Source organism: Cavia porcellus, unplaced genomic scaffold (genome assembly GCF_034190915.1).
Source record: "Cavia porcellus strain 051 isolate PalLab524CR breed Dunkin Hartley unplaced genomic scaffold, mCavPor4.1 scaffold_23, whole genome shotgun sequence".
Classification (NCBI taxonomy): Eukaryota; Metazoa; Chordata; class Mammalia; order Rodentia; family Caviidae; genus Cavia; species Cavia porcellus.
In genome coordinates, this window is record NW_026947506.1 from 6,767,581 (window position 1) to 6,779,693 (window position 12,113).

At 58.8% G+C, this 12,113-nt stretch overlaps 1 protein-coding gene across 1 annotated transcript; it reads left to right on the plus strand.

Annotated features, from left to right (window-relative positions):
• Positions 1-5,363: 5,363 nt before the first annotated feature.
• LOC134472308 (anthrax toxin receptor-like) lies at positions 5,364-11,127 on the plus strand. Its single transcript, XM_063233630.1, has 5 exons — positions 5,364-5,471; positions 6,346-6,384; positions 7,278-7,409; positions 7,820-7,897; positions 10,653-11,127. The coding sequence occupies exons 1-5, from the start codon at positions 5,382-5,384 to the stop codon at positions 10,860-10,862; spliced, it is 549 nt and encodes a 182-aa protein (XP_063089700.1). The 5' UTR covers positions 5,364-5,381; the 3' UTR covers positions 10,863-11,127.
• Positions 11,128-12,113: the final 986 nt, after the last annotated feature.

Sequence of the window (12,113 nt, forward strand, 5' to 3'; positions counted from 1 at the left end):
TGGGCCATAGTGGGAAGTGTGGCCCTCTGTGAGAGACCCACCTAAGTGGGCCAGGGGCCTCCTGTGCCTTCATGTAGGCACTGTTCATAAATTCAGGGTGGGAGGCCCCAGCTGAGGCGGTCTCTGGAAGGTGGGCCTCAGTCCCAGTTCTATCGTCAGGGCTGGTGGGAGGAGGGCTCCGAGGTGTGCACGACTGGTCCTGTGGCACCTGTGTAGATCCTGGGCAACAGCAGATGTAGATTTGGTCCTGGGGACACACAGATTTTCAGATACAACTGCTGCCTCTTGGTGTCCCTTGGAATTGTCCACGGGGTAGCAGCTATGAGTCATGGGTCCAGAGGGACCACAGAGCCAGAACCCCTTGCTGATGTGTTGGAATGTGTCTTTGCAGGAAACTATACATATACCGCCACCCTGAACGAGGAATACCAAATAGGTCCTAAGGAGGAAATCCTCTGCAGATTCACGTTCAATAGCTCCAGCTGGGTGGGTAAGGAATCTCTGCGTGCTTCCGAGTCTCTCTCACCCTACTGCTCTGTGCTTTCCCCTTGCAGCTGAGCCTGTAGCCTTGGTCACTACTTCAGGGGGATGCAGATGCCCCAGCCTCACAGCATGGTGACCGAGCTAGAAAGAGGACCTGGGAAATGGGAGCATCCAGACTGAGCCTTCTGCCCAAGGAGATCATGGGGAAGATGGGGTCCTGCCTACCCCCAGGAAGGGGGCTTAGATGCTCCCCAAGGGGTCCTCCTTGGGTGCCACTTGGAGGTCACTTGCTTTTTGCCCAACAGAGATCAGGGACCAGAGTAGCTCATGGAGACCCATGCTACTGTCCTGGAGCCTCCCAGATGGCCACCCTGCAGTTGATGTGTGGCAGAGCAGGGAGTGACCACCATGGTAGTCTGCTGCAGCAGGGATTGATTTATTGGTTTGTAATTTCATTTTGGTCTGGAAAATACTGGGGTGCCACTACAGAAAATGGAAAGGAGAGGAGACCAGTGGAACAGTCAGTGTTTCAGGATGTTTCTAGCTTTGTCATGACAGTACTCTAGAGCAAGATGAAATGTTTCATGATGGCAACCAGAGTATTCAGTGTAATGACTTAGTCTTGGCTTGAAAGCTTCTCCCGTCAGTCAGGCTTTGCTGGGTCCTTTTTCCTCTCTGACCCAGGGTCTCTACCTCAGCAGGCAGGGGACACTTGGACCCTTCACCTCTTCACTCTGTGATGTCCGTGGCGCCTCTTTGGGGAGACCTTTCCAGAGCCACCCCAACAGAATTAGTCAGTTTTCCCATTGTTGGAACGCAGTATCCCACACACACAACTTAAAACTAAGAGAGGTTTAATTTGGCTCACAGTTGAAGGGATTCAGTCCATGGTGAGTTGGCTGACGGCAAAGCATCATGGTGCACGGGCATGGGAGGAGGGTGGCTCACCTCGTGGCAGCCAGAAAGCAGAGAGGAGAGAGGAGCCAGGGAAGGAGATGCTTCAGGAACCAGGGGATGAACTCACTGATGATTGATCCTTAACATCTGATCACTTTCTAAGAGCTCCAGCACTGAACTCATGAGACATTAGGGGGCCTTCTAGGTCTCATTATAACACTGACCACTCTGCTAACCCTACAAGCAAATCCTTCCCCAGGATTCCTCATCAGGTCTCATGATCAGCATCAGTGGAAATTACCTCACGTGTACAACAAAATCTTAATTGGAAGAGAACTTTAGACTTTGACTCGTAAGCCTTTATAATTTAAGAATTATAAATTAAATTGAACTATCTTTTATTTAAACAAATGATACATAGTACAAAACAGAGGCACACAGAAAAGATAAAAACCTTTCCCTTATCAAGCTATTATGGCTGATACACTGTGTCAACTTGAGAAATTTAGAAATTTAACTAAGACTCAGCAGAGAACCAGGGTCCTTACTTTGTAAACATCCTCATCCTATGCAAGATTTTGTGAGTGCTACACCTGCCCTGGAGAAGGGAGGTGGCCTTGTACAATATAAGGGAAGAGAAGAGGCTTGCTCTCCACCTTTTGCTCTGGATGCTTTTGCTGGCTGCCACCTGCAGGTGCTGGCCCGTGCCACGCCACCCTGCCCGAGAGCCAGCTGATTATGCACCGAAACCTCCACAAACCGTGAGCTAAATAAACCTTTCTTCATTTTGGGTTTTGGGTATTTTGTCCCAGCAATGAAAGAAAACTAAGACATAATTTAAAAGAGAAGTACTGTTAGCAGTACTTCTCAAATATACCATGAAAAGTTTAATTTTACGTGGACATGAATTTGAAAGACCCTGGAACGGAATGTGCAAACCACTGGGCAGCCACAGATGCTTCTTCTGCGACACTTCAGTGCCCAGCAGGAGCCGGCTGTGAGAAGGGACTTTAAAGACCCTGAGCAACCCAGTCAGGGATGGAATCATCCCCGCAGGCAGAAACAAACACAGAGGACAGGATCTCAGAGTCCTTCTGACTTCACAGGAGACAGCAGATGCTGGGAAGCTGGAGCCTGGGCACAGAGGGCTTCCTGCCAGGCAGCCAGGGTATGGCTCAGCTCCACTCTGGACCTGGGCTCCAGGGGTCTAGGGAGAATTTGGGCTCAGGAATGGAAAGATTCATTGCTACGCCTTAGGGAACTCTGCTGAGGTTCCCAAGCTCTTTGAGAAATTGAGGAAAGGGATGGGAGGAAGGGTGTAAGGAATGAAAGAAGGAAGGAAGGAGAGAGGAAAACAGGGAAGCCACCTGAGGCCCACATCCCCTCCACAGGCTGCCCTGCTCAGTGACGCCCCCTACTGGTCCCTGTGGTCAAATCCCCAGTCAGCCTGGATCCTCCCAGCTCACCCCACAGGCAGCTGCCAGCCAGTCCCATGACACCGACGTCCACATGGTGTCCAGTATCTGCCCTCAAAGATCCTCTGCACCAGGAGGAAAACCCAGTCCTCCCCTCACCACCCGCCTCCTGGTTCCCGCCCTTCCTTCCTCTACAAGCCCCTCTGTTCCTGCCCCAGGGCCTTGGCACTGACCACTCACACAGCCCAGATCCTGCTCCCTCGCATGGCCCCTGGCTGCTGCTGCTCTGGTGGGGCTCAGCTGAAACCCTGCTGCTCCAGGAGCCCTGACTTAACGGAGCTGGCCCCCAAGTGCAAGGGGAGCAGGACTCCCGTGGGGACTTAGGCTCCCAAGTCCTGCTCTTAGGGTTCCCATTCCCCACAGTGCCTGTGCAGTCTGGTTCCAGGCCTGGCACCTTTCTCAGTGCCCCAGTATTTCAGCATCTCCCGAAGAGCAGCCCCAGCTCCCATGGGTGGCACAGGTGGCCCGGCTCAGCACCAGCCTCCCACCTCCCCGCCCTCCCTCTGCCCCTGCCTCTGGTGCTGCTCCTGCTCAGCCTTTTGCTCTGGGTCCCTTGGTCCCTGGCACTGGGGACCAGAGCTCAGAGCCTCTCTGCCTCTCCCTGCCGTGCACCAGTGCTGTTCGGAGCCCAGCAGAGCAGGAGCTGAGCAGGGTCTTGGAAAGCAAGGCGGACAGCAGATGCTGGCCATAGGCCCTGCATGGGCTCTGCTGGCCCAGGGCAGGTAGAGGGGACAGGACAGGATATGTGCACAGATGCCCAGGTACCATTCTTTTCAGAGCATAACCCCAGCAAAGTGGAAGGCTTTGCCATACGGTGTCCACTACCGAAGACAGACAGGGCTGGGAGGTGAGTGCCCGCGGTTCTGGGTCCTGGGACAGTGTGGCCTGTGTTTGTCACCCTCTCATGTCCTGACTCTGGGTGTCTCCATCCAGGCAGCACAGGTCTGCCTGCTCCGGGCTGGGGCGCCCTCCCCACCTGCCCCCGTGGTGACCTCCAAGGTGCCGGGGACACACAGAGGCCCGGGCACTGCTGAGGGTGGATATGGGTGAGGCTGGGCCGGGAGCCTTTCCTCTGGGTCCCCTTGCTGGCTGGGATCACCTGGTGAGTGACAAAAGCAAGGACAGTGACGCCCTGCAGACCTCTCTGCCATTCAGCTGTGGCCAGGATGGGCCACGGGGGCCGCTCACTGTCCGAGCCGCACCCCTGCGAGCTGACCTTGCAGTGGTTTGGGGCAGCAACTCTTATGACCCATGTGGCTTCCCTCAGATCACCCTGAACGTGGGGCTTTCAGAGTCATGGCCATGATCAGAGCTGCAGGGTCCCTTCCAAGTCTAGGGCCTGGTCCAGGGCTGCCAGATGGATCCCAGCTCCTGCCCTTTCTCTGTATCAGAAAGTACTTTGTGTCAGTCAGCCTGGACAGAGGGGTGACTTTCTTGGACCTCAGGTTTGACATCATCAGCATCGATTGTGTGAGTCCTGGGGGTTGGGGGGCTACTGGAGCACTCTCCAGAGTATGGGAGCCATGTACTGGGCACATGTACATCTGGGGGTTCTGTGCAGCCCAGAGAGCAGCTGTGTAGACAAGTCCTGGTTCCATCTCAGCTCCCCGGGACCAGTAGGGGGCCAGAAGCTTCAGTTTTTGGTCTGTCCAGGGCTCTAGGGCTCTGGTTTCTGCTCATGAGCAACTCTGCACAGCCATGCACAGGTCTGGGAGAGGGTGCAGAAGCCAACCAGGGCTCGGCCAGCTGGGGGCCACCACTGTCCCCACCCCGCTGCGCATGCTTTCAGCCCAGTCCCCTTGCAGTCTCTCTGACCCAGCATTGTAGCTCGGGGGAGGCCAGGCAGGCAGCCAGTGTCCCTTCACTGTGACAGCCCCCATTCCTTCATCCATGTACACGGGCCTGAGCTGGGTGCCCCAAACCCTCTGAGCCCTGAGTGCCTGGCAGAAGGGGGGTCCCTACCCTGTGTGAAGGGACCCACTGAGGCTCAGGGTGGGATGAGCCCAGGACACAGAACCGGGAGCGGGGCAGTGAGGCCTGGGGGAACCTGCGTCTCCCGTCTTCCCTGGGGTCCCCAACAACCTCGCCTCTCCCACGTAGCTTTCTGGGTCCTCAGGACACGCTGTGCTGAGTCTGAGGCCAGCAGTGAAAGCCGGGGTGACTCGTCCTGGCTGAGCCCAGAGGCCTGAGCGGGGCGAGGTGTGGCCTGCAGCCCAGGGACCAGCCCTGGTCCCTGCCCCACTGGGTCCCTCACACTGCAAAACTGCAAAGGACAGCGTGGGTGGATGGAAATCTGCAAGGTAGACACTGAGAGACAGGCCCTGTGGGACCTGAGGCCTGGCTATCAGTCCCTGACTCAGCTGGCATGCACCTCCCTCCCCATAAAAGCCCAAGAGCACAGCTCCGCCCCCGACCACAACTCCGCGAACCACAACTACAACAACCACTACCCGACCCCCACCCCCACCTCCGCCCCCGCCTCCTCCCCCACCCCCACCCCCACCTCCACCCCCTCCCCCTGAGGTGATGAGCAACTTGTTCCTGGTCCCCCTTGGACTGTTCCTGTTGCTGGCACTGCTGCTTCTGTGTTGTCTCCACCAGCTTTGCCGTCCTAAGGTCAGTGTCCCCTGCTGCCCCTGCCCTGGGGCTGAGGTCATGCCCTCCCGCCAAGGGACAGGGACATGATCCAGCTATAGGTCATTGTCATCTGCTCCAAAGTCATCCTGTGTATCAGGGTCACAACCCTACATCTAGCCAGCCACCCCAGGTCCTCTCACTGGGATCTCTGCAGGTCCTAGGAGGATGTGTTCCCAGGAGTCTCTGTGCAGAAAAAGGGATGGGTCCCCATGAAGCACTGATGGCCCCTATGCAGGGCAGTGCTGACCAGGGAGGCGAGGTCCGGGGTGGCTGTGCCATCAAACCCACAGGGACCTGTCCACACCGTCCACACCACGGAGTGCACAGCCATGCTGGGCCAGCGGGAGAGGAAGGGCGGCTGCCATCCTCCCCCGAGAGCTCAGAGCCGCATCTGCTCAGGCATGGCCAGGGACATGGCAGGGGCCCTGGGCACAGCAGAGCCGAAGCACTGGGCAATGAGCAGAAGGAAGGAGCACCTAGAGCGGGAGGAGAGAGGACAGCAGGCTTAGAGGGGTGCAGACCAAGAGCAGGTGCCCAGCTCTGCCTAGGGTAACGGCCGGCAGGGACAGCATCGAGGGCAGGGGAAGCCAGGCCCCCAGAGGATGAGGGGACAGGAGTGTCCTGCAGTGCAGGGGGGTTGGCAGGCGACAGTAGCTTGGCCCAGCTCAGCAGCGTCCCCGAGGGAGGGCGTTTGGGTCAGGTGGGCTGTTGGACACAGTGGCACAGGGACAGGGTAGCCAATGGACATCCCGAGGCCGTGTCCTGCTGGTGCTCTAGACCAGGGTCCCCTGGGCTACAGGGCCCAGGCAGAGCCTGCCCCAGCACCCCCTGCTGTGTCTGTCTTCCATTCCAGCGAAGAAAGCCGCCACCACCTCCTCCGCCTGAGCCTGAAGTAAGTGGATGTCTGGGCCCTGGCACAGTCACACACCCAGGACTGTGCTGTCCTTCCAGAGGGGCACTGTAAAGCCCTGTGCTTAGGGTGCCACATTCACCTGAGCAAAGAAGGGGGCAGAGGGCCAGGAGGACAGGGCAGGGGACTCCGTGACGTCCCCGGGCAGCAGCCGCGGCTCCATGTCCTGCTGCCCTAGTCTTTGTCACAGACCCAGCACGTTGGGGCCTGTTCTGGTAGTCTCCATCCCTGCTGACCTGCCTGGCTGTGTGAGCCCAAAGGCGCTTCTGGGATCGAAGCGCTCAGGGCTTTGGGAAGGGCGTGCTGGCCCTGTGTGCGTCCTGGATGCCTGCTGGGCGCCTTTGGATTCATCTTCATGCCCACCTCCTGCAGGGCAGGGCTGGCTGGGTGCAGCCTGAGGGTTTGGCAGGGCTGAGGATGGAGGTGTCTGGGGGCTGGGCTGTGAGGGCACCCCCAGGGGAGTACAGGGATGGGGTGGGGGGCAGCCTGAGGCTCAGCTGGGCTGGACCAGAAGTGCTGAGTGCCTGGGCCAGGGGACCAGCTGGGGGTGCTGGGAAGCAGGGTGCTGCCTGGGACCTGTGCTGTCTGCACCATGGCCTGAGGAGGTGGCATCTGCCGGGACAGTCAGTGGCCAGTGCCCTGATCCCTGCAGACCCAGCCAGGCTTCTGCTAGCCAGGGCAGCCTCAGGAGACTAAGGCTCCACCATAGGCTAAGGGACTTTGACTGTCCTACACAGGGCCCTCCCCTCACTGGGGTGCTGCTCACTGTCCTTTGGGTCACCCACAACCTTAGCTGACCCCACATGCAGGTGCCAGGACAAAGACCTGATGTCCCTGCTCTCAAGAGGCTACAAACTGGGTTTTTTCACTTCTAGGAACCAGAAGAGGAGCCCCTTCTGCCTCCACAGCCTCTGCCCCCTCCTCCAGCACCGCCCGTCACTGTGTGCCCCGTTATAATCGTGTGCTGCTGTGCGTGCGGCGGCGTGTGTGTGAACAGAGGCCCGGAGGTGAGGGGCTGGGCCTGTGACCCTGGCTGGGGCTCTGGGGAACAGGGGATCTGGAGACCACCAGGGCTGGGGAGATCTCCTAGTGCTGAGGACAGCTAGAGACCCTGGTCTTGACCAGGGAGGGGGGCACCCAGTGGGGCTCTCCCTCCCTCTGACTGGCCTGTCCCAGCCCAGGGATCTGTGGCTTCCTCCTGGGAGTGCCATGCCTCTGTTCCCACCACCCTGCCCTGTGAAGAGGAGGCTGCCACTGCCAGTAGAAAGGTCTGGCCGATGGACGGCCCCACCCACGTGGCCCAGAGGGGCAGGACCGCATGTGGTCGGAGCTGCCTGAAGCTTCAGTCCGAACCTGCAGGAGGCCATGTCCCTGCCGTCCCTGCCATGCTCTTCCTCACGTCCTGTTTGCTTTTCAGGGCACCTTGATCTCATGCAACTTCAGTCACCCCAGCTGCCACCAGGTGCCACTGACATGGTCTCCATCCTGTGCCCAGGTGAGCAGGACACTGGGGCCCTCTGGGCGAGCGCGGCTCTTCTGAAGCCTTGCTTGTAAGGATTGTCCCTGTGTCCCCAGCAGCTGCACAGTAGCTGCTGGTTTATTCCTAGTTTACACTGGGGCAGCAGCCCTCAGAGTTTGTGTGATTTGTTCATAAAGCCTAGGACACACAGAGCGGGGATTAGATCCGGGCCTGGCTCCCTCTTTGTGTCCCCACTGACTCAGCCTTGGGACACGTACTGGTCACCCCCAAGTCCTTGCCAGGCTGCTCTGCTCAGGCCAGGTCCCTGACACCCTCTTGCTGCATCCCAGGCTCCTGTGCCTGGGCCCCCACACCCAGTCCCCTGCACAGGCCGCCATGGGAGGAGGGCGGGCAGTGCCCAGGCCCGCAGCAGGCCGCACTGAGCTTGGTCCCGGGACCAGGGCAGCACAGGGCCTGGGAGTTCGCTGAGCAGCAGGTGCTCAGAGGAAGGACAGGGTGAGTGGGGGCCCTTCAGAGCCTGTCCTGGGCCTGAGGAGAGGTGGGCATAGGACAGTGCTACCCCTTAGGGGCAGGCCTGTGGGCATTTTGGTGGGCTTCTCTTGGAGCTGAGGCTTGGAAGGGAAGGGTGCCACAGGGCGAATGAGGGCCCTGTGAGAGAAAGAGAGAGAGAGAGAGAGAGAGAGAGAGAGAGAGAGAGAGAGAGAGAGAGAGACTGTCCCTGGGTCAGTGCTGGAGAAGGGCACCCTGCCTTTGTGGCTTTTGTGACCTGAGCATTCCTCCAGATCCAGCATGGAGGATGCTGCCTGGCAGAGGCAGGGCAGCACTGAGGCCATCTGGGAGGAGGGGAGACGTGGGCCCAGGGTGGCGAGGCTGGGCAGTTCCTCCCTCCCAGCTAGCAGGAGGGAGGTGTGTTTGTCAGCAGGTGAGGGCCTCTGTCCGGTTCTGGCTGGAGGGAGGTTGCAGGAGAGCTCGGTGGGCAGGTGTGGGCTGTGAGCAGGGCAAGAGGACTGGAATCCGGGGTGGGTGGAGCCTTGGAGTCCCCAGCCAGTACCTGGGAGTGGCCAGAGAGGGAAGCTGTCTTCTGAGGGCCCAGAGTGGGTGACCCAGACCCAGGAGGCTGAGTCAGGACAAGGTCGGAGGAAGCACAGAGGGGAGCCAGCTGGAGAGGGGCAGAAAGACAACAGGGTGCTGAGGGGAAGGGGCATCTCAGCGGGTGTCTCCCAGGCTGGGGCCCAGCAGGGGCCAGCAGCTTCCAGACGGACTGGGGGGAGGCGGGGCCTGGAGGCCCAGAGGCCAACGACACCCCAGCAGTGCTCACTTTGGAAGTCACAGCTCTGTCCCGGGCACAGTGAGGATGCTGTTCGTTTGTACGCAGGTCTCAGCCTTGAGTGTCATCTGGCCGCTCTCCTACCTAGGCGGAGGGAGCCCAGAGATGACACTGTCTCTGCCCTTTTCTGGGCAGTGTGTCCAGAGTACAAATGACATTATAAGGGAAGCTTTCTTTGGGAAGACAGCAGCCATTCGAATCCCCGAGGACGGCTTCCCCGGGACGCTAACACCCCTCCTTTGGTAGACCACACTCTCCAAGCGCTTTTATGTTAACAGAATGGTTGCAGGGCTCCTATGGATACATCTAGATTCCAAGGAAAAAAGGACGAACAAGGTACGGGGTGCTTTCTGCAAAGCACAGCCCTGTCCCGTCTGCAGCATTGATGCTGATCTCGGCTCAGCAAGAGAGAGTGGGCAGGTCATGTCACAGCAGAGCACCTTGCCGGTCCTAACACAGTCACTCTGCTGTCATTCAGTGGGAATGGGCACAGGGTCACTGCGCAGCACTGGGACCGCTGCCCCCGATTTAGAGACAGGAAAACCACTTCCCTGATGCTGAGTGGCTCAGGAAGTCCCCACCAGATGTGGACCACAGCTCCGTGGGCTTAATTCAGTGAGGGACACTCAGGGCTTTTCTAAGAGGACCTGATCGGCCCTTCAGATGGACTTCTCCCTGATGCCCTGGGCACGCAGGACTAGCAGAGGCACCGACACCAGCACAGGGACCGGGCAGAGTGGGTGGGGCCCAGCAGGGGTGACCTGCAGCTCCTCTGTTGGAATAAAAGAATCCCCTGAGTATGCTCTGGGGAAACAGCTCGGGCTTCGGGGGGCCTGGCTGTGGTTCCAGTTGTGACCACAGCACAGAACCCAGCCCGGAGGCCACCCCGGGAGCCCTCGGCCCTCAGCCTCTGCACCTGTATGTTGCAAAGGGGTTTTCTAAGCAGAATTCAAGTTTTCCCTGGGCTGTTTTGGGTACATCTGTTTCCTTGCCCTTTCTAGCTTTTAGAGACCCAGCAGTGCAGGCTCAGGGACTCTCTGCCAGCTACAAATCCCACAGGGCAGCACCTGCCGCAAAGGTCTCCTGGCTTCTTCCCTAAGTGTGCTCTCCTCCCGCACCCTCTGCTGTCTCCCCTGTGACCTGTGGGCTTGCACAATGTCCACCTGGCACATGCCCAAGTCCATAAGCATAGCCTTGAAGTCCTTTCCACAGGGTAGGGCGCAAAGCCACAGTTCCAAGGGTGTGGACATGAACCCCTGTGAGACCCACTCCTCAGCCCCAGCCTGGCTGTTTTCATATGCCTTCACTGGTTCTGGGAGCAGTGGTGGCTGCAGGGCAGCACTAGGGCAGAGCCTCACCCAGGCCCTGCTGCCAGCCAGCCACCCGCAGCCTCTGCTCAGGTCCAGGGCACTTGGCCACTTCCTGCCTCTGTCCTCCCTCCAGGGCACCAACTTTGACTTCCTGAAGATGCTCTGTGCCGAGGGATCCTGGGACCCCAGGATCGGCCTTCAGCCCAACCAGGACGATCTCCCCCTGGCCTACTGCTCCCAGTGCCACCACCAAGCAGTCCAGAGCGACCGGCTCCCCTCCAGGATGCTCCCCCGCTCTGCCCAGATGGCCTGCAGACCAACGCTGTCTCTCTCAGCCCCATAGCCGCCCCCAGGCCCTGTGTGTGTGGACGAGAGGTCTTGCTGCTGAACTGGACGCAGGCGTGCAGCCGTGGATTCTAATAAATCAGAGTTGGATTTTGTTGCTGAGCAACACGGGCCTGTCGCCGGGAGATTGCCCTCCCCACCCCCGTCTGAGAGGTGATTATTCTGCACCCCCAGGTCGCACACCCTGCTGCCCTGTGGTTGCTGGGCACGGGGACCCCATTGCCAGTAGTCTGTCTTCACGCATCACTGAGGGCTGGGAAACACAGGTGCTAATATCAAGTGTCTATCAAAAAGGAAAAAGCTCCCAAGTTGTTGGAATACAGACATGATCCTGTGTCTCCTTCCCTAAGTGTCTGTAAGAGAAGTGTGTAAATGTCTTCCTTGGTCTTCATTTTTGGCTACCAAATCCTGAATGCATTCAGAAGGGGTGAGCCCTTTCTGGAAGAGAGATGGCTCTTTCCAGAGACTCTGCACTGTCCCAAGCCTGGGGGATTTCAGAAGGTCCCCTGCATTTCTCCAGAGCAGGCAAACCCTCCTGAGGCTTCCTCGCCAGAGAAGAAAGCAGAATCCTGACAGCGGTGTACAGCCCACAGCATCATACTGCCCAGCACACACACTGCTATCCACCTGACCACCCAGGAGCAGGGCACACAGGCAAGGGAACCCAATAAGAGGATCCAAGGACCTCAGGCGGTTCCCCAGGGGCCAGGGCCAGGCTGCCTAGTCATCCCTAATCCATCCTGAGCACCTCCCATCTGCCCCCCAGCTACCTCCAGCTTACAGGTGAATTTCTGTGCAGTTTGCACATGCAGAGAAAGGCCAGGCTTTGTACTTGACTCAGTGTGGGTTTAACACGATGGGCAGCGATGACCGCACTGTCCCCACGTTTGCAAACTGACTGGGCTGGCTGGAGAGACTTGTGTCACACATGGAGGGTCGTTTTCTCTGGGTCCCTTTCCAATCTTTCATTCATTCTGGGAATCGCTGTTTCTCCCCCTTCTCCAGCTTCTCTGTCCTGCGCCATCCAGAGCTGCCACAGTCTGGTTCCCATGCCTGGGTCCCGCCTGCTGCCAGGATAGGAGCTAGGTGTCTCCCACCCTTCCTGGCCTCTGCCCTCCGGCAGCACATCTGTCTCTCCCTGCACTCCAGAGAAACAGAGTCACAGCGTGGGGATTGGAGGAGGGGCTGTGACCTGGGGCAGGACAAGCTGGTCTGATCTGGTCCCCTAAGAGACTTGGCCCCAGAGCAA